The sequence below is a fragment of the Coturnix japonica genome, chromosome 1 (genome assembly GCF_001577835.2).
Source record: "Coturnix japonica isolate 7356 chromosome 1, Coturnix japonica 2.1, whole genome shotgun sequence".
In the NCBI taxonomy this organism is placed as follows: domain Eukaryota; kingdom Metazoa; phylum Chordata; class Aves; order Galliformes; family Phasianidae; genus Coturnix; species Coturnix japonica.
Window position 1 is genome coordinate 95951076 of NC_029516.1, and position 21820 is coordinate 95972895.

A 21820-nucleotide genomic window follows, 5' to 3' on the forward strand; every position below is an offset into this window, starting at 1 on the left:
GGGAACAAGGCTGGAAGCGCTGTTCAGATTCTCCGTCATGTGGCATCTGACCAGAGAGATCCAAGGCAGCAGAGTATCTTCTCACAATCGGTCCTTTGATAGGTATTTTCCATTTCCACTTGCTTGTATTTATGTTTATATTATGCATTATTCTGTTATTTTTTTCTGGGATGGAAGAAAGTTCTGTAGAGCCATATGAGCAAAAGGAAAGCCTTCAGGCCTCTTGCACTCATTGCATGGTGCACTGAAGAGTAACATTATGTCCTGGTGTAAAGGAAGCTTTTGTAAAAATATTCAGAGCTTCTTATATGAGGAATAACTTGCTGACAAATTTCTGCATAGCTGATGCTTTTTCTCTTAGAGTGGGTTATGTTTTTTGTTTTCTCAAAGAAAACAACCTTATTTTTATTTAGAATGACTTAATATTTATGAGACAACAACTTTCATAGAAAATGGAGACAAAAGTATTTTTAGTTTTCCTGAATATATATATATATGAAGGAACTTCAAAACATGCTGTTCTTCTACAATGTGAACTCATGCTTGGCCTTGCTTCTACAAATGCATGTGTAGTTGACCTCAACTCAAGAAGATGTGCATGATGAAGCTATTGTTAGCAGAGATGAGCTATTGGCTGATGCTTACATGAACACGTGCTAAGTCTTCCACGCAACTACTTCGTTGTTTGCTTTATCTTTTCTAGGTATTTCAGTCGTACTTATTAGTTCTGATTTCTCCATTTAGGTCTCTGTTTGTGGTACTGGACAGTCTCAATTGTTCAGATGGTGCAATTGGTGCTGCAGCACAGGGCTGGCTGATCCGTGCTCTTTCACTTAATGATGTTGCACGGATTCTTGAACCAGTCCTGCTGCTGTTGCTTCATCCAAAGACACAACGCACGTCCATCCACTACATCAAACAGAAAAATTCAACAGGTAAAACTGTTCTTGGACTGAAACTGTAAGTGTTGACGTAGCATTACATACTTCTGAACACCTGCTGAAGGTGGTCTCTGGACTGTGAAGGCATCCTGTTGCACTAGGTTATCTTGCCTCAGTTCTGTAGATTCTTCCTCATCCACGTACCTCTGGTGATGCCTAAAGCAGAATTCAGGAGTATGTCATGCTAACTCAAGGACTAATGACAATTTCTGTTGCAGTGGTTGCACCTGCACTGTTGGTTTGGATTGCTTCTTGCTTTGCTCTGGGATCTTGTCCCACACTTCTCATCACCATTCCTAGATGATCCACACTGCATGTGTGTTCACTGTTTACAGGATCCCTTCATGAGCAAAACTAGGTTTGCAACCAAATGAAATCCAGGAGCAGTTTGGTGACTATGTCAGTCCAGGAGCTGTTCCAGTAAGTGGGATGGACAGGCAAATCTTACTCTCCCTGCCAAGTTTTGCCCCGGCAGACCGTGCACCCTAAATATCAGATTCCTTTCTTTAATCAGTATATGTTTTTTTTTGTTTCTTTGGGGTTTTTTTAGTTTGTTTGTTTGTTTTTGTTTGTTTGTTTTTAGTTTGATTTGACAATAGTTTTAAGATCTACAGTGAGAAGCATTATGAACCACATGTGGCAAATGTGGAACAAACAGCTTGTGTGACAGAGACCTCTAAGGAGTAGCTGTGGAAGACTTAGATAAATCTAGGTATGAACTCAGGATTTGCTCCAAGTGCAGAATCCTGTGAAGGCTGGCAGCCTATTTAGGCTTGGGACTGCTGGGAGCAGTGGCTATGAGATGCCCTGTATCATTTGGCTAAAATAACCAAGGCTTTTCCCTGGAGTAGATAAGGAATATTGTGTATTAATATCCAGTATTTTTTTTTGAAAATAAACTTCTGTGTCACCTGTCTCCCTCATTCTGCTAGCCTACCTATCTGTATAATACTTTTTGTCATGATTGGCAAATAATTAGATGACAGACACTGATAGAATCCAGAGGGACCTGTTTAGAAGATGCTGTAGAAACACCAAGCTAATATATTCTTTCCTTGTTTCACAGCATGTAATCAAGGAAAACTGCAGCTCTTTATTCTCATTTCCTTCCTGATCTCAACAAATGTTTTATGCTCAGAGAGCACAAAAAAAAATATATATTTCCACATCTCAGGCATCGTAGCATAAAGAAAACAACACATGCTTAGTGCCATGATCCTCTTCTCTTGGGCTTAGAGTAGCTTAGTACTGCTCTACCACTTTAAAAAAAAACTGCTTCAAAAAGTGATTTTTTATTTTTTATTTGTAGCTCTGTTCACTACAATTAATAGCAGAGTAGAGGAGAGTAGCTTATTCATATATATATATACATATATATATATATATTTACAATAATTTACTCAGTATAGATAATGTTGTGTGTAATGACCCTTTGCACATTCTTATTTATTTATTTATTTTCAGAAGACATACATGATTGGCTTTGCAAGAAAAAGGTCTCCTGGAAAGAATCTGGTATCTCTGAGAGCAATTCTGAGGAAAACCTCCCATTGAGTCAGTTTACTGCTGTGGACAGAGAAGCTATTTGGGCAGAAGTGGAAAAAGATCCAGAGAAGCTGGAGTTAAAAACCGAACAGTCTGAAAATGATGCCTCTTGTAATCCTGTAACTTTGCATGAGGCAGATGGTGACCAGGATTATAGTGAACACACAGAATCAGCGGACACCAGCACGGGCCATGACACTGAAAATACATCCTCTTTTTCTCCTTCTCTGGAGCTGCAAGAAATGAGCAATGAGGACAATGACAGTGCTGCAGCTGATGGCAAAGAGAGCACAAACCAAGCATTCCTTCCTGAAAGCTCCAAATCTAGTGTAGCACTAAACCTTGTGCGTGCTGACTCTGAAAGGACTCAAGCTTCAGAATCTCTGTCAAGTGATGAAGAGGTTGACTTGGAGCTCCAGGAAATTACAAACTCTAGGTTGCTCAAGCAGCAGAAGGAAAAACAGGAGATGGCTGAGGCTCTGTTCAAACATATGCTGTTATATTTGCAACCCTATGATTCCAAGAGGGTACTGTACGCTTTTTCTGTTCTGGAGGCAGTACTTAAAACGAACCCTAAAGAATTTGTTGAAGCTGTAGCTAGTACTAGCATGGATACCAGCTCCACTGCACATTTGAATCTCATTTACAATCTCTTAGCTCGTCACCAGGAAGCTCTTGTAGGACAGAGCTTTTATGGTAAGCTTCAGACTCAGTCCCCAACCATGTGTCCCCATTCTCTCCTAATAGAATTGCTCACTTATCTCTGCCTCAGTTTTCTGCGCTCATATTATCCATGCTACTTGAAGGTTACACACAGAGACGTGCTTGGCAACAGAGATGTCCAGGTAAAAAGTGTGGAAGTCTTGATTAGGATGATGACCCAACTGGCTACCATGGCAAAAGCAGCAGAGAATAAGAATGTAGAATTCATACGGAACTTGCTAGGAAGATGCAAAATTCAGGAGTTTGTTCTTCTTTCCTTATCTGCATCTATGTACACAAGTCAGAAACGGTATGAACTGCTTACGGTAGGTGGAGTTAATAACATTCCAGAAGAAGATCTTTTTGAAGAGAGCCTAATCAATTTTGGACATGATCAAATATGGAGTGAACACCCGCTCCAGATTGAGTTGCTGAAGCTCTTGCAAGTATTGATTGTCTTGGAGCACCATCTTGGACAGACTCCAGAGGAGCAGGAGAATCAGCCAGACCTCTCCAGGGAATGGCAGCAGGCTCTTAATTTCCAGCAGGCTATTGGTGCAATGCAGTATGTCTATCCACACCCAATAACGTCACAGGGATTATTTGTCTCTGCTGTTGTTAGAGGTTTACAACCAGAGTATGGTTATGGGATGCATCCTACTTGGGTAAGCTTAGTCACGTGTTCGCTGCCTTATTTTGGGAAGTCTTTAGGTTGGACTGTGGCACCATTTGTTGTACAGATTTGTAAAAACCTGGATGAGCTTGTCAAACAGTACGAAAATGAAGCTGTGAAGATATCTATGAAAACATCTGCAAGGTAAGAGCCTGCAGTATGGGCTTTCTAATGCTGTAACTTATTATTAAGTCCCCTTTGCTGCAGCCTAGTGCATGGTAACTTACTTAGCACTATAACTCACAGAGTTTGGTCTTTTGATCCTTAAACCCTGCTGCATGTACAGACATGTGACCCTCAGGCCTAGATGAGGTGGATGCAGTTCTATTGATGTAGGGCTTATAGCAGTTGGATGAAGGGAGGAAAGGGGACCAGCAGCAAGGATGACCAGCATCTGCAACACTGCTTACTATCCAAGTACAAAGAAAGGTCTCTGTTCTGGCAAGATTCAGGATTTTAGAGAATTAATTGAAGACAGAGATCTTGCAGAAGTAAAATACTGTGATACTGTTCAGAACAGACAGCAAGCAAAAGGAGCAGGGAAAAAGAACTGAACACTAAAGATTCATGTTGAGGTGGGGAATAATATTCTATAAGATCTAGACAGGTAAATGGAGTTGTCCAAGCATCATTTGTGAATGCTGTGTTCTGATAATTACTGTCTGTCTAGTCATTCCAATATTCCTTTGCAATGTTCCTTAATTACTGAACCAAATAGATCTCTCTTGAAATTTTTCATCATGGAGTACCATTTGGACTGTTGAGGTTTTTTTTTTCCTTTGTTTTTTTTTTTTTCCTCCAAAAGCTTAACCTCTAAAAGAGAGAATGTTACACCTGATTACCCACTAACCCTTTTGGAAGGTCTGACAACTATTGGTCACTTTTGCCTCCTGGATCACCCTAATCAAACTAAAAAGGTAACTGCTTAATGCCTGCCATTTCCTACCATTTGCTTGGCACCTTCATACTAGTTTGTTGAAGTATACATCCATTTTTCATTCCACGGTGAATGTAAGTAGTAAAGGCAAGCTTGTAGAAGAAAGGTAATTTTAGGGTAGACTGATAATACATCAAAAGAAGTGAACTATGTAAATGTGTACAGAAAGAGATAATTCATTTTCTTTTATTTGAAGAAAGGAAAGTTGATTGTGATGATCTTAGTCCTGCATATAGTAGCCCTATGTAGCTTGTCTACAGTTGCTCTGTCATTAACCAAGTCTTCTATTTTCATGACATAAGGCAGGAAAGGATATAATTCTAACGGTTTCCTAGATGAATGTGCACAAAAACATTCAGCAGCCAATTAAATACTCATAACAACAGCAGTACAATTCAGAAATAGAAAGCTTTGATTATTTGTGAGGTTATCATTATAAAAGACTCCTAATTACAGCATGAAAGCAGTCACTGTGGTGCGCAGTATAGTGTATTTTAATATTCATATTTTTGCTTTCCTAGTCATCGTGTTCAGCTGAGCCTGCAAACTTGAGAAATGCTAGGAATGCCATTTTGGAAGAGTTGCCTCGTATTATTAATACCATGTCCCTTCTTTGGAACGTTATAAAAAGGGAAGACTCGCAAAAACGACCAACTGACTTCTTTGGAACTACTAAAGGCTCTTCCTCTGTCTACTTTAAAGCAACCAAAGTAGGAGTTCTTTTTAAACTACTCTATATCTCATAATTCTTATCATTTCATCTCTCACCAGTGTGTTTTAGATAGAGTTCATAGGAACAGCTTTGCCATTTTCAGAATGATACTGGGACATAAAGAGTTTCTGAAGAAATCTTAAAAGCTATGAACTTCCACAGTACTTTCCTACAAAAGAGCATATTTCTCTGTTCCTTCTGCCCATTTGGACTCATTCTTTACCTGTTTAATATTTGTTTAGTTTTTATCTTTTTTCTGTGAGCTCCCATTACTAACTGCTGTACAGCCTGAATTGTCTGCACTTTCCACAGGCAATAGAGCATTTATCTTAGGGAATAAAAATACTAGGCTTTTCCCTTTTTCTGTAGTTAGTGATAAACTGTAGTAGTAAAAAAAAGTCAGTAGGAGAAAAAAAGAATACAGCACAGTAAGTCTGTTTTTCTATTTCAACATCTGCTTTCTAAACCATGTGCCTCCCTTCTGTAAGAAGGACACAACTAACTTATTAAAACTAGCCTGACTGACAAATACATAGAGTGTATTTGTTACCATGTTTTAGTTTTATTTAGCATCTTTGGAAAAGGACAAATATTTTACAGACTGAGAATTAGCCTTTACCTCGCAAAGTTTAGCATACTGTTGGTTTTTTTCCCTCCCTCTACAGACGTTAAGAACTAAAATACTGGACTTCTTGAATCCATTGACAGCACAACTTGGAATCCAGTTGATGACAGCAGTTGCAGCAGTATGGAATAGCAAGAAACCTCACAGGAGTCAAAGTAAAATAAAGGTAAAACTGAATAAAGGAACCCTTAGGTTTCCAATGTAAAGGCAAATGCTGCATTTATATGATTAGTTCTGGTCTTGTTTATATATTGATTTGGGGTGGGTTTTTTTGTTTGCTTGCTTTTGTTTTTTTCTGTTGTTGTTTATATATGACAAAGGTAAATCTAAAATGTTTTTGTTTATATGCAATTCCACAAAGCACCAGGGCTACAATTAAACCTAATTAAGTAATCAGATTAGAAGGACAATGTGGCAGTTTAGGTCTGAGGGTAGTAGTCATATTTTTAAATTCAATACTGGATTGTAATCTTAGCAACTACATATTGCCAGTTTTACTTTATCAGCTTTATTTTCAGAGAAAGCTTAGAGATACAGTGTTCTCTGGAACTACACATGTATTCCAAGCAGAAGACTAACTTTTTCTGATTTCTTTTGGAAACCTCATCGTTAGAGTCAACTAGGTTGAAAAGAACCTTTGAGATCATCAGGTCTAACCATCTACCTGACTTCCCAAGTCCTATCACTAAACCACATCCTTAGTGCCATGTCCATGTATCTCTTGAATATTTTCAGGGATGGGGACTCCACCACTTCCCTGGGCAGCCCTTCTTTGTGAAGAAATTCCCTTAGTTGGTCCTCATAAGCAACTCAGTATCCTTACTGTAGAGGGGTCCACAAATAAATGCAGTATTGAAGGCACAGTCTCACCAGTACCAAGTACAAAGGACTGTCATTTCCCTAGTCCTGCTGACCACACTTATTTCTGTCACAAGCTAGGACACCTTCTTGGTCAACCTAAGCACACTGCTGGTTCCTGTTCAGCTGAGCATTGACCAGCACCTCCAGGTTCTTTTCTGCTAGGCAGCTTTCCAGCCACTCTTCCCTAAGACTATACTGCTGCATCTGGTTCTTAGGACTCAGCTGTAGAACCCTGCACATAATTGTTTTCAGGAAGGTTTTGAAAGAAATCTGCATGTGGCATATGGTTGCATGGTTGATGTAATTTCCTGATTTAAGTCTTGTGTATTTTTATGTGAGCAGTCCCACTGAAAGCTGCTTATCAACTTCAAGGTTTACTTGGTATAATGATCTGACAGATCTGTTTTCTGTTTGGTCAGATTCTTCCAGTGGCTAGTGCATCCCAGCTTATTCTTGTGGACTTAATATGTGCACTTAACACACTGAAAACTGATACTATTTTACATCTAGTCAAAGAAGTGGTCAAGAAGCCATCACAAATCAAGGGTGAAGAGGTAACTGGGAAGATAATTTCATTTTCTTAATGTGTTGGGATAGATCTAGAATAGCGTGCATCTTTAGATATTACTAGAAGGAAAGCAACTATCAATTTAAGTAGATTCTTTAGAAGATTTTTCCAAAAAAAGTTAACAGTAATGAAAAGGTGTGGGTACTCTTGTACTGAAGATGATTCAAAGTATAAAGATGCTGCAGATATACTGCTTAGTGAGATATTTCTATTTCTTTACCCTTATCTAAGCAGATGGAAGTACTTTTATACTGCCCCGATGTTTTCCTCTTAGCAATATTGGCTTCCTTGAAAGCTGTCATGTATACCATCATAGGAGTTCCTACAGCTCTGAAAAACTGTAGGGGATATTCAGAAGTAATGTCACTGATCCAGAACTAGAGTTCTCTATTAAAGCTCTGAAATCCCTTTCACTCCTGTATATGCAGTTGTATCATAGTTGCTCAGCTGTCTGAGTACAAGCTGCTTCTTAGAAGTGATGTATTTTCCATTGAATACAGGTACTCAGCAGTTAGACCTTCCTATTCTTCTGAGGGCAAATAATAAAATTTTCGCTTCTATTTTTCAGAAATCCTCTCTTGTAGATATCCCGATGTTGCAGTTCAGTTATGCTTTCATTCAAAGGTAATTCAGTTACTGTGAAAGGGGATTTTCTGTTTTATTCAAAGTACCAGGATAACAGTTAACGTTACTGTTTTTGCTCTACTTTGATCTTCTTGTTGCAAAGTCACAGAACACCTCTAGGAAGGGAATGGACATCGACACTTCACTGTTAAGTAGGCACAAAACAACTGGGCTAAGATTGTTTTCCAGAGATATGTTGCTAATGCCACTTGAAAATCTCATTGCATACAAACAGAGCAATATAGACCAGATACTTCATTAGCAAGACACTTAACAAGAGGTGTTACAATCTGTCTCTTTATGTGGTATGTGTTTCTAGATGACTGGACTGTGGATGCAGTCTGTACTGGACACATAGTGGGTCAGGCAGGTGATTGGAAATGTTTCTTGAATCCAAGTGTTTCCTCACATATTGGCTTTTCTCATATGGATGCTTTGGGATATATCAGACTGCACATGATACTGTATGCAATAAGTTATGGAGATCAAGTGAGCTGGCAGGCAGTGGATTGGTTGCTAAGCTTTACTCCTTTTCTTTCCCCTGAAGAACCATTCCTTTTACTGAGCTGGCATACTGCGCATGCTACTAGCCCTTACTGATGTAAGCATACACGCTGTGTCACCAGATACTTATTCCATATTGTTGGGTCAGATAGTCCTTCAGTCCTTTCCAAACACTGACAAATTTTTAGAACACCAAGTTACACGTGGCTTTTTTTTGTTGTTTGTTTATTGCTTTAACTCTTAATTTCATGCTTGAGTGTGTTTGGTATTGTTGGGTTTTTTTTGGCAGATTGCCTGCTGCAGCCTTACAGGAGAACTTCCAGTCCCTGTTAGGACTTCTGAAGGAGTCTGTTCAGTTGAACCTGGCTCCTCCTGGACACTTTCTGCTTCTCAGGTACAGCATAAGAGAGAAGGTTTATAGATGCACTGAATAGACCTATCCAGTCACTAACTTGGAGCAAATTGATTTTCCCACAGTACTCTGAATGACTTTGTGACTAGGACACCTACTCTAGAAAACAAAAAAGACCAAAAAGACTTGCAGGTAAAGTCTATACATCTATAAATTTTTCTTCTAGTTGGTTTATTTGGCACGTATATCAGAGTAAATGTGGAGATGGCCTAATCTGCACTTTGGATCTAAATTCACCTGGATTTTTTGGAATGGATGAATGCACATTTACATGTTGTGACTTAGATGTACTTAAATACAGGAGACTGAAATACGAGACATGTTGCATAGAATGTCTCTAGCCAAATTTTCTCAAAAAAATTATGAAATCACAGTAGCAACTATGGCTTATTCAAAGCTAGTTTCTGTGGGTAATCGTATGATTTTTCTCAGAGTTAAAATCATAACAAAAATTTGACTGCCATGAGTTCATATCATGTGCGTAAAATATCGAAATCTCAGAACTGTCTAGAAAATTAGTGGTATAGTTATTCTTGAAGAACATAGCTAAATTTTGCAATTTCAATAACTGTTGTCTCACCTTTTATGTAAAGAAGGGACAGAGCAAAGCAGTATTTTCTTCCTCTATTAGTGATTTCACTAGAACAACTTAAGCACCACTTGCATATGTGTAGTTTTAGCCAATCTAACACTTCCAATAAGGTGAGACTCTATTATGGTTATGGGAATTCTGTGTCCCAGCGCTTCTGTGTATATTCTGCTTCAGAGACTGACAGCAAAATTACATCTTGTCTCTTCACAAATAACCTCTGCTGTAATTGGGGTAATTAGGATTTACTTTCCTTAAAGTGTGACCAGCTTTTCATTTTGCTTGGAATGAAATGTGCTAAAATATGTATATAGTTTGATACTTAATTACCCCTAGTAGAAAGACATATAGACAGATGAATTTCCATAGAATAGAACTCAGGCTCGCTAAATGCTCTCCAGTTGTGAAAGGAAGGAACTAACAGGTCTCAACAGAGTATATAAACCCTGAGTATATAAAGTATGTCAGGACTGATGCTAAGCAGATAGATACTGTATTAGTGGTAATGGCCTCCATGGAAATTAATTACTAAAACCTCCATGGTAATCTAACTTACAGGTTTCTTTCTTGCTTCCCATCTTCTTGTCTTATTTGAAGTGAGCAGTAATGTATATTGAGAGCACAGATAAATAAATGTATCATTGAAGTATATATGTTTCTAAGAGTTAAAAGTGCCTGCTGTTGATTTTAGTTCCATGTGAAAAGGACTTCGTTGGATTTCACAAGTGACTTCATCTAATGACAGATTGTCATGTTATTTTATAGGAAGTGACCCAAAAAATCTTGGAGGCTGTAGGGAATGTTGCTGGTTCTTCTTTGGAACAGACTAGTTGGCTGAGCCGGAACTTAGAAGTGAAAGCTCAGCCTCAGATTTTGCCAGATGAGTTCAACACTGAAGATGTGAATGGTAACGTGCTTTTCTCTGACTTTCCACTGCTTTGTCTCTTCTAGTTAAGTCAGTAAGAGTACAATGAGTTTGTGTGTAGTTTGCTTCAGAAGGAAGTAATACAGATGAAAGTAAAAATATGCATTTTCTTCCAATAGCAATGCCAGCCTAAGTGGGTTTAGTAAATACTATACTAAACCAAATAGAGAGGAAAACTTATTTTATGTGCATTCAAAACATGGGACAGAACAACACAAGGCATGATGTATGTTACTGTGGTGAGATACCCAGAAACATTTAATTGTAATACCAACATGCAAATAACAGTTCTGTTTGGGAAGAAAATGGGTCAACAGCAAAATTTAAACATGTCTAGTCTGAAATGAAAACTATCTGATTTTGCGTCCTGTAGATACTTCAGTGGCACCGTCATCAATGGTTTCTGCTTCTGCTCCTTCAATATACAGTGTCCAAGCTCTTTCACTCCTTGCAGAAGTAAGTAGAGTTCTGTATTGCAACTGCTATTCTCATCCATGGTCCTTTGTCAGAGATAATTACTATAGGTTTAATGAAACATTAATTTCATTTTTAAGGTTCTTGCTTCACTTTTGGACATGGTTTACCGAAGTGATGAGAAAGAAAAAGCTGTGCCATTGATTTCCCGTTTACTATATTATGTATTTCCTTATCTACGCAACCACAGGTGACTTCTCTCTCTGTATATCTGATTTTTCTGAAGTTTAATTTTAACCACATCTCAGACTTGTGGTTTTTTTTCCTTCTCAGGGGTACTTAATAGTTGGTAAAGTACCATAAAGTTGATCTTTTGCTCTAGGAAATTCTCAGTAGTCTTGCTAACAAGTGAACATTTCCTCACTGAAGGGTTTCTGTTACAAGACCTGTAATACTCCTTTACTCAGAGACTGCTGTCCTGACCATTGTTCTAATAGATTAAAATTCAGGATAATACATGATGGCTGTGTTTACATAAGCAGTTTGGTTAGAGCAGTAGGTTAGTTTTGAAGTGAATCCCTTGATTTGTCTCCATTTATGAAAAGCAGAGAGTTCTCAAAGCAGTTTCTGTGCATTAACTAAATTCCTTTTGGAGGAAACTAACATAAACTCCTCTGCAAGTGTGACCCAATTGGGCTTACTAATTCCTGACTGCACTGCCATGAAGAGATCTAGCATATGTACCACGCTTGCCAATGGAAGGCTGTCAAACCCGGGACATCCTGAAGCAGTTCTTGCTAGTCAGATAATCCGGCTCTTCTATTTGCCATCCACCATGATCCCTGCAACTACTTGTCAGCATCCCTTTGCACCCAAAGGTGTATTCCTGTTAGTCTGAGTGCCACCACTCATTACTCTGAAACCCGGGCTGAGTGATGGTCAGAGCAGCTGCCATACCCAGGATCTCCAGGGAGCTATTTGACAAGCATCAGTTCATTAGGGGTCCCTTCTCCTTGCTCCTACAGGAGCCTCCTTCAGGCTTAAGCCCAGCACTCCTTCCCTATTATACCTTGCAGAGCCTGTTGACCAGTTTGTGAGCTTCCTTTTGGGGAAGATTTGAACAACAGCTGTAGTTGAGATGGGCAATGCCATGATATGTCTAATCAGAAAATACCTCCCCAGACAAGGTACTCTGGAAATGGGAGGAACTTCTGCAGAAACTGCTTTGATCAACTGATCTGTGACTGTTCTGAATTAATGAGCTAATGTAAACACAGCCTGCTCTCTTACTGAGATAATTTGTTTAGAGGTTCTAGGGAAAACAGTTAATTTTCTAGATACACAAAAGTACCTTTTAAAAAGATTGATATTTATCATTTATTTTCCTCTTGCTCCAGTACCTACAACATTCCTAGTTTCCGTGCTGGTTCTCAGTTGCTCAGCTCATTAAGTGGATACGCCTATACCAAGCGAGCATGGAAAAAAGAAGTTCTTGAGTTGTATATGGATCCGGCTTTTTTCCAGATGGACACTTCATGCACTCAGTAAGTCATGAGATAGTAGCACTCTGAGATTTTAGTTGGTGATTTGCAAAGAGAGACTTAGAGGGCGGGCTAATACTGAACATTCTCTATAGTACTTGCTCACAGAATTTAGTAACAAAAAAAAAAAGTGGATCTCAACGACAAACTCAACTAAATGCATTATAGATATTTAAGTTATCTTTATGGCGCAGAAGAATAAAATTCTCTCTTGCTAACAACCACCATCAGCGTTTGGAAATGGCATATAATGGAGTTGAAGGACCTGGAATTTAGTATGTGTTAAACTAGGTAAGGTTCTGCACAGTGAATACATGTTGGAAACTGTTGTCTAGTATGAAATGTTTATCCAAAATCTTAATATGTGAGTCTACAAAGAAGCTTTCTTTGGTTATTTTTCATGTCCTTTATGTTATTGTTGGAATTTTACATTATCCAATTCCTTCTATATCTTATTCAGTTGGAGATCCATTATTGATCACCTTCTGACGCATGAGAAAACTATGTTTAAAGACTTGATGAGTAAGTATTAGCTACTGATGACTTATTTCTGCATTAATTTTAGACTTATTTGGATTTGAGCTACTTGGTGTCTAATATGTCAATAAAATGCAGGCAAGGCCGCATCCGCAGAATTGATTATGGGGACCCAACTTTAGTCTCCACTAAGAACTGCTAAGAATAAGTCATTGGGGAAGAGATGGATTGTATTGTTTCTAAAACTTACCATTTCATTTTTTTCTCGTTAAGAATTAAAACTCTTGAAATTGTTCATCCACAGCTTTAAGAGTCTGAAACGAGAAGGAGATTTGTGCATGTTACAGAGACAGGGCTTTAAAATACTGGACAGCTGCAGCACACGCTTTATATAATTCTCCAGCAAGCATGAGTAGATCAGGATCAACAAAAGATCTTGGGATACAGAAGTTATTTTCATCTCAAATCACTAGTCATTGTATGGCAGATAGATAAGCAGTAATTCTTACGTGTGTTACAGATATGCAGAGCAGCGCCTTAAAACTCTATCCAAGTTTTGAACAAAAAGCAATGTTGTTAAAGCGGCAAGCTTTCGCTGTCTTCAGTGGAGAAATTGATCAGTATCATCTCTATCTTCCCTTAATACAGGGTAAGATTTGTGGTCATCTGTCTTTTTCATTCATCTCTAATACATATGTGAACGTTAACATAAATATATATATAATGGAAATACAACATTCCTTTCTTACAAAATTTGTTTCAGAACGACTGACTGAAAACCTCCGTGTTGGGCAGACTAGTTTAGTTGCCGCACAGATGTTCCTCCTCTTCAGAGTTCTATTGCTAAGGATTTCTCCTCAGCATCTAACCTCCTTGTGGCCAATTATGGTAACTGAATTGGTAAGGAATAAGTGGTAACATAAAATTAGTTTCTCGCATTCTTTGCATTTCACCTTCCTCACAGATCCATCCCTTGTGCAAAGAAGGAAATGTTTTCATAGGTCCGCATTAGTTTGATCATTTGGAAAAAGAATTAATGCTGTCATTAGGGAATACCTTTCTGATCGATGTTGCTGTAGTTGCTAATGCAGTTTTTTATGCTTTGGTAATTTGTTTCAAGTCGTAAGAGTACACTGAGAGTCTCTGGTTTCTTATACTGCTTAAGCTACTATGTGAAGCATACCTTTTGATGACTGAGTTGTACAAACGATTCAGCATTTCCATACGTTTATTTATTTCAAGATTCAGACGTTTCTACAACTGGAAGAAGAATTAACTGAGGAAGATGAACCATCAAAGTAAGAATTAGCATTTACCTGATGGAAGCTTGTAAAACCTGTGAAAGCTGTTAGTAATTGTGCTTGTTCTACATCTGCCTTTCTTGCCACTTGTGTAGTTCTGAAATTGGTAAATCAGTCTTTTGATAAGCAGATGAAGTAATTATAGTTATAAAAAACTGGTACTTAACTTTTGCATACAGGAACAGAAAAGAGGCAAAGTCAGTGTTTGAATACTGAATATATTAACATTGACTTTTTCTGAATACTTTAGATATCTCTTTGTATGTATAGCCTTTTATATAAATCTCAGTGTTAACACAGAATGAAAATAAGACTTTTGTGCACAAGTGCAAGTGCGCGTGTGTGTAAATGTGTACGTTTCCCTTTTGCTGAATGGAAAACAGTGGATTTATGTTTAATTGTGCACTTCTCAATTTTCACTACCGCAGAAGCAACAGCAAGTTAAGCAAACAGAAAGTCTCAGGTGATGGCAGTGGGTCTGACATCCAGCAGAATGAGCTGTCTTTGTACTTATCTGCTTGCAAGTTTTTAGACACAGCACTTTCATTTCCACCTGATAGGATGCAGTTGTTCCAAATGTAAGTCCTGTAATGGCTTAACTGTTCTCCAGGCTGTTTCTGTTCTTGTCCTTTAATGTAATTCCAGATATATCCTAGGCTTAATTTTACTGTTTGTTCTTTTTACAAGTGCAGGCTTCGATTCTAGGACAAAAGTAATTTGGGATATTTAGAAAAGCAATTTGGTCTTGTCAGTGTAGGAAGATTTCATGTTGTCTGAAAGTTATCTCACGTGGGAAAATGGGGAGAAGAGAAAGTGTTCTTTGTTTTCCCTTTGCCACACTTGGGAATTTTTTGGAGACAGCTGCATTTAAGTACTGATATAGTAGTAACTTCCTTGTTTAGCTCTGGTAATAGCATAACTGTATAGTTACGACTGCTCTTTCTGTGAACAAAACAGTGCTTTGCTAACCACGTCTGATCCAAACAGGGAGTTTTTCTCCTGTCTTCTTAGCAATGTAATCCTTTTGTTTCAGGTATAAATGGGCATTTGTCCCAGAGGTGGACACAGAGTCCTCTACCGTGACTTCTCATCTGGTAGAAAACCATCAGGAATGTAGACCACACATAATACGAATCATGGATCTGCTAAAGATAAAATACGGGGTAAAGAAAGAGTGCTTTACTTTTTTTTCTTTTTCAAGCCTTTAACTTGCTTTTCTAAACTAGTGGTAAGATTGTAAGTTGGGCAAGAGGTTTTTAGATGTTAAGATTGCAAAGGGTTTTTAAAATGCTCTGCCTGCTTTCACAAATGTATCTTGAAGATGCCAGTTTTCTTTTGCATGTGGAGTAGCAGGAACTTTACCATAACAGCATTTTAAATTGTCATGAAGGTTTAGTATTAGTACTTACAGAAGAAGTCATCAGTATTTATCAGATACCTCTCCATTCTGCAGGTTTCTGAAGGCTTGTCCAAATTTCCAGTATTCTGAAATTTTGGGACTTCCATTTAACAGAAGCTCAAATCTGAATATAGAAATAACTCAGTACACCAACTGTACAATTCATATTGTAATGGAATTGTAGGCTGTGGACTTTTTGGTATAAAACCAAGTGTATAATACAGGCTTCAAATGAGCCCTATTTAGTAGGATACTGTGTCTTAATGCAGTAAGTAAATCTTGGTTTGCATGTTTACAGGAAAGAAACAACGCTGATGAGGGAATTTCCAAAAGGCACAGACTTCCTCTTTTGAACTTCCGCAGTATAACCAGCATTACCCAGCTTATGCCCTTCTTCAAGACGCTGTGTTGTGCATTTACAACAAAAGGGAGCGAGGCCCAGAATTCACATAGTTCTTCATCTCTTTCTGTGGACTATATTGGTGGCAACAGCGTGAAGATCTTGCAACAGCTTGAAGAGAGTGTTGAATGTGACTTCCTTGAAAACATGGAAAGTTAGGCTGCATGTCAGAAACGTGGTTAAGCAGCCAAAAGAAAAAGGGAAAACATTACTGCGATTCTTCTTTTTTTTTCCATTTTGAAACTACATTTTAGGTTTTCTTCCTGCTTTTATGGAATGGACTTTGATAATTCAAGCTTCCCAGTGGTGATAAAAAGCAGGATTCTTTGTGTTCTGGGGAGGCAGGAAGGAGGATGTACAGCTTAGCGGTAATTTACCATTGTTACTGTATTCTTCTACTTCTTTTCCTCGTGAAGGATTAAAGAGATTTGTAAATAATGGTAGAAGATTTTTAACTTGGTGAAAGTAGCAACTGTACCATTTATCTAGTAATTTCTCAAGTAAGTATTTTATGCTACTTTTGGAACTGTGGTCTGAAAGTAAATTGGAGAAGAAGCTAATGTTGCATGTCAGTGTACAATCAGTCTGCAGAAAAGCCATGTCTTGAAGTTAAAACCCCCTTCTATTTCTCCTTCCTTTATCTGATCCTAAAACTTAGCAACTTGTGAACAGACAGTTTAAATTTCAGACAGATCTACTTTATAAGCCTTATTACGCAAAGAGCTGCAGACTTACCCATGTTTGTAATTTCAGCTTTGTATTATAAGGGCATTCTTCAGGATTAGTGATTCCTAAATAAAAGGCAAGTACATGCATAAGTGACCAACCTATGCAGTAACATTTTATAATTTGCACTACTTTTGAGGGCTTTTGATTTTAATTAGCTGACTAATTAAAGAATATTCTAATTCAGTTCTTAAATGAAAGAACTCTGTTCTTTCAGTGGCTAAGATCATCTTGCAACTTACGAAATGCAGTTAAATGAAGATAATCCTGTAAAAATACAAATTACTGTAAACCCACAGCCTAATTCAAAGGAAAATTCATTTTTTAAGGAACACTTTTTATACAAATAAATATATTTGGCTGTTCCTAGGTATTAAAGGAGGGAGGGATGTCATTCACAGCACCATGAGTACGATAATGTTCAAGGTGCAGCTTCTTTTGGATCTGCACTGCTTCCACTATTCAGGACCTGGAAGAGACAGCGATTAGTTTTACTACCATACAGTGAAGCTGCTTGTCTGAAGGACACTTCTGACACTTAGTGGATAAGTACCACCATAGCCACACTTATACAAAAAAGCTTAGATGAACGCTTTTTCCATGAGGAGGTGGACTACATTGAGGTTTTCATATTTATTGGGTTTTCTGACTGGATTTGCAATGCTGACTTGCCTGGAAGGGAAGTTTATCATAGTTTTCATGATGAAAAGCTTTGTCCGGTTCTTTATTTAAACAACTTTGCCTCTGGATAAATGGATTTATAAGGTAAACCTGCAGACTGGTGCTTGATTTACTTGAAACATCTCAACCAAGGCTGAGTGTTGGACTTCATCATTATTGGTTGTTTTTTTCCTAATTAATGGGAAAAAAAAGAAAGAAAGAATGAATGAAAGAGAAAAGGACATGCCAAAGGAATGGTTTAATGTTGTTAGGTTGTGAGATCATGGATTTTTATTTTATTTTATCTTTTCAAAACTCACACAAGAAACATGGAAGGTTACTCAGCAGTGTTTTTTAGTTTCAGATGTATGAATCCACCTTTGGATTATAAACTAAAATAATGAAATGCTAAGCAACATGCTTTACAACTGTAATACTGTAACGCTGTATGAAAGCAATGTTACAGGCTCGTGCTAAATTTAAAGTTTCTGTGAATTTTGATGGTTAAGGAAAGTGATAGAATGAAGTGTGATATTGTGTAGTGGTAGGGATGTGAGTTATTCGTATTCATATAATTTATTAACAATCTAATGCTGTTGGAATAAGCACAAATGAAAAAATGTTCTTTTTAAAGCATCGCTTGAAAATTGGAACAGGATATTTTTAAATAATTTTGTTAATTGCTTACATAAGCTCAAGGACTTTTTTTTATTTTAATAATATTGCTGATACTCAGGATGACTTGGTAGTTTGACTTTTAGCTTTCTGGTGGTTGTATTCCATGCTTAAGGACTTCTTTTAAATAACGAGATGCTATTGAATTGCCATTAAAAAAATCTAAGCTTTCTGCCACTAAACCTTTTGCTTTACATTCTCCTCTAAGCTCTAAAAATGTGTCTTCATGTAGTTTTCTCGCTAACAAAAGGTGATAAAGCATTAACTTAGATGGGAGGGTTTTATCATCCTTCCCTTTGGAACGGAATGTTCCATTCTATCTGCCAGAGCTTCAGATGCGCATGGGATCAAACATCACCGTCCCACCACCCAGGATGTGGCAGTAAATGTTAAGAATTGAATCTGTGACTGAGCTGCTTGGAACTCTAAGATGATCTTACCTTCTGCAAAAATAGCACTTGCTTCTCTCTTGCCTTCTGTGTGTACTTTTGCCTTTGTGATTCTGCAGATTGCTGCTTTAAGTGGCCTGCACATCTTTTATTACTATAAAAAGGGTTCTGAACAAAAAGGAATGGGCTCAGTTGAAATAGTCTTGGATGGCAGAGACCCAACACTGCAATATGCTTATAGGTATCATTAACAGCATAACTTTGTTCGTTTTCTATATGGGCCATTTTAACTTTTACAGCACCACAATTAAATCCACGTGAAGGAAGAGGGTTGTACTACCAAAGTGGTACAACCTAACTATAGATACATCTGATGAACCTCTGCCTCAGTAGCAAGAGCTGGAGAGAAAATGCCTTTGCTGTGTGACGTAGTTTTTGCTTGTTTTCAAGCTTAGTTTTCTCTTTTTCATACTTCGGCTTTGAGATAGCATAGCAACAGTGCATGATGCATAGAGGGAAAAGTATTTAAATATTCACAGAGGTTTCCTTTTCCTGAAGGGAAGTGAAATACAGTTGGTACAACCAAGATAACTGCCAAAGAACAGCAGAACTTTAAATATGGAGCATTCAATAATGGCTAATTGTATTCAATGCTACATTTGAATGTAATTCTAAATAATAATATTAAATGTTATTTTGAAATACCTCTTCAGCCGCAGTTCTCATTTTTAGACGACTGCTGATGGATTGTCTTTACTTTTTCTCTGATTCTGTAAAAGTTCTCAAATTGGATCTTAGTGCACAAAGGCTTTTGTGCAGAACTCCAGACCTTACCTGGATCCCTCCAGCTGCGGCTGTGTGCCGGCCCATACATCTCCATTGGACAAGGCTGCACCACCTCCCTTGTCTTCTCATCACCCGCCCTTCCTGTTCCATGAAGCCTCTGCACCAATGACGTCTGAAGATCATACTGATGTTTTCATATGTTCTGGGTAAAAGCCTTGAAGGTCCTGCATTTTCATCTTCATACAACTCGGCTTGAAGTTGTATGAAGTTGAAAAGTAGATACCAGAGAAGTATGGTTTTGATGACCCTGACGAATAAGTTATTTACATACTTCACCATTTCCCCCGAGTCTTTGTGCATCTGTTGTAAGGTTATGCAGTGTATCTCACACCTCGCAAGCAGGTAATATTTGGTTATATTTTGAAAATGCTTGCAATATGTTGCATGCATTCTGGGACATATTGTTGCTTAGTACCTAATTCATGAATACTAAAGTACTCAATGCTTGTTGAGTACCTGCTTAATCAAATAAAGATGCTGGTTGTCTCCTGGCACTCAGCAGCAGAGCTTTAAGAGGAGCTCATAGCAGAGGTGAGCGCGCAGCAGACCAGGCCTTCTGATCCCATTGCTGCAAACAAAGGGATGATGGTGGGAGCAGGCAGAAGGAAAGAAAGGGTTGATCAAAGCTGATGGTGCTTCCAGGTAGAGGCTGAGGAATGTCTGCCATAATAACTTCTTGAGCAGAGGCTTGTAAGGTTTCGGTCAGTGTAAATTACTGTACTTCAAGCTTTTAATTCAAACTTTTTATTTTGCAATACCTGTATCTTTGGTTGTTGGGTTCTGTTTTTTCCTCTTTGTCCTCAACCAAGATAAGAGCTCCTTTCTAGTAGGAGAAAATTGAGAAGATAGGATGAAAAGTCGGAAGGACAAGGAAAAAAGGGAGATGGAGAGGAACACGTAGCGTAGTTATAATAGACAACAGGGAACTTCCCAGCTATAAACACATATACAAGACATAATTTCAAACCCCACAACTGTCTTAGGTCTTTCACAAAGAAAATAGTCTGAACTCAAGGTAAGTAACTGTGCACTGCTCAAAATACCTGCAGATACCTGAAACACAGTAACTTTAAAGAAGTGGCTGAGGAATTCTGTTCTGTGAGTAAAAACAGGATGTGAAATATGAACGTTGTGAAAAATGCATCTTGCTGAAGGTGTTAGTGTATGCAACTTAGTAGAACACGGTGCTAAGTCTTAAGTGAGGGAGACTAGTTACTCATGCAGTCTTTTCTTAGTGATTTATATGGGGAAACCTGCTAACTCATAAATAATGGCACTGGAATTTGACCTCAGGGCTGTCTTTGAAAAACACGTAAGAAATCCACTGCAAAAGGGGAAAGGGAATTGTGCAATCTTCATTGTGCAAGCGTATCTGACACAGCAGCCGCGGTTGGCAAAAAGAATCAAAGCCCTTCGATTAAACTTTCAGTCCTTACCTTGCATTCTGGGCTTTGCACCTGAGCAAACAGTTGCAAACTTTTGATGTGATTCATCTTATTTATTCTTACAAATGATGTTACGAAATACTCAGAATTACAACTTCACTCAGATCACAACAGAAGCGATCCACTGCTACAGCTGTAAGAGAAAAGAAAGAAGCAATGTCAGCCCCCGCTATTAGGAACTCTGCCCATAGATCCCTGCTTCCATTTCATTGAATCACAGAACAGTTTGGGTTGGCAAGGAGCTCAAAGGAGCTCACAGGAGCGGTGCTTCAGGCCTTTGAGCATCTTCGTGCTCTCCTCTGGACCCACTCCAGGGCCACAATGTCTTTCTTCAGTTTTGGGCCCCTCACTGCAAGAAAGACATTGCGGCCCTGGAACGTGTTCAGAGGAGGGCTACGAAGCTGGTGAGGGGTCTGGAGCACAGGCCTTACGAGGAGCGGCTGAGAGAGCTGGGATTGTTCAGCCTGGAGAAGAGGAGGCTCAGGGGAGACCTTATTGCTCTCTATAACTTCCTGAAGGGAGGTTGTAGTGAGCTGGGGGTTGGCCTCTTCTCTTGTGTAATCAGTGATGGAACTAGAGGGAATGGTTTTAAGCTGCGTCAGGGGAGACTCAGGCTGGACATTAGGAAGTATTACTTCTCGGAAAGGGTAGTCAGGCATTGAAATGCACTGCCCAGGGAGGTGGTGGAGTCACTGACCATGGGAGTGTTCAAGAAATGTTTGGATGTGGTGCTGAGGAATATGATTTAGCCAGGAAGTATTGGTAATGGTTGGACTAGATGATCTTCTAGGTCTTTTCCAACCTTGATAATTCTGTGATTCTGTGATTCCAACAGCTCCATGTCTTTCTTGTGCTGTGGGCCCAGGCCTGGACACAGTACTCCAGGCGGGGCCTCAGGAGGGCAGAGCAGACGGGGATGACCCTCATTC

The 21820-nt window shown here is 38.6% G+C and overlaps 1 protein-coding gene across 2 annotated transcripts in view; it reads left to right on the top strand.

Annotated features, from left to right (window-relative positions):
• DOP1B (DOP1 leucine zipper like protein B) overlaps nt 1-19308 on the top strand; it is a 43638-nt gene extending 24330 nt beyond the window's left edge. For both annotated transcript variants that reach the window (XM_015882200.2, XM_015882210.2), the window contains exons 17-37: nt 2-102; nt 745-935; nt 2406-4005; nt 4667-4778; nt 5320-5508; nt 6176-6301; nt 7416-7550; nt 8133-8188; nt 8982-9086; nt 9170-9236; nt 10459-10600; nt 10992-11074; nt 11173-11282; nt 12430-12576; nt 13034-13095; nt 13571-13699; nt 13814-13950; nt 14293-14348; nt 14780-14929; nt 15385-15514; nt 16049-19308. In XM_015882200.2, the coding sequence (XP_015737686.1) occupies nt 2-102; nt 745-935; nt 2406-4005; nt 4667-4778; nt 5320-5508; nt 6176-6301; nt 7416-7550; nt 8133-8188; nt 8982-9086; nt 9170-9236; nt 10459-10600; nt 10992-11074; nt 11173-11282; nt 12430-12576; nt 13034-13095; nt 13571-13699; nt 13814-13950; nt 14293-14348; nt 14780-14929; nt 15385-15514; nt 16049-16309 (4089 nt within the window). In that variant the 3' untranslated portion in view covers nt 16310-19308. The remainder of the gene's footprint in view (nt 1; nt 103-744; nt 936-2405; nt 4006-4666; nt 4779-5319; nt 5509-6175; nt 6302-7415; nt 7551-8132; nt 8189-8981; nt 9087-9169; nt 9237-10458; nt 10601-10991; nt 11075-11172; nt 11283-12429; nt 12577-13033; nt 13096-13570; nt 13700-13813; nt 13951-14292; nt 14349-14779; nt 14930-15384; nt 15515-16048) is intronic.
• The last annotated feature ends 2512 nt before the right edge of the window (nt 19309-21820 follow it).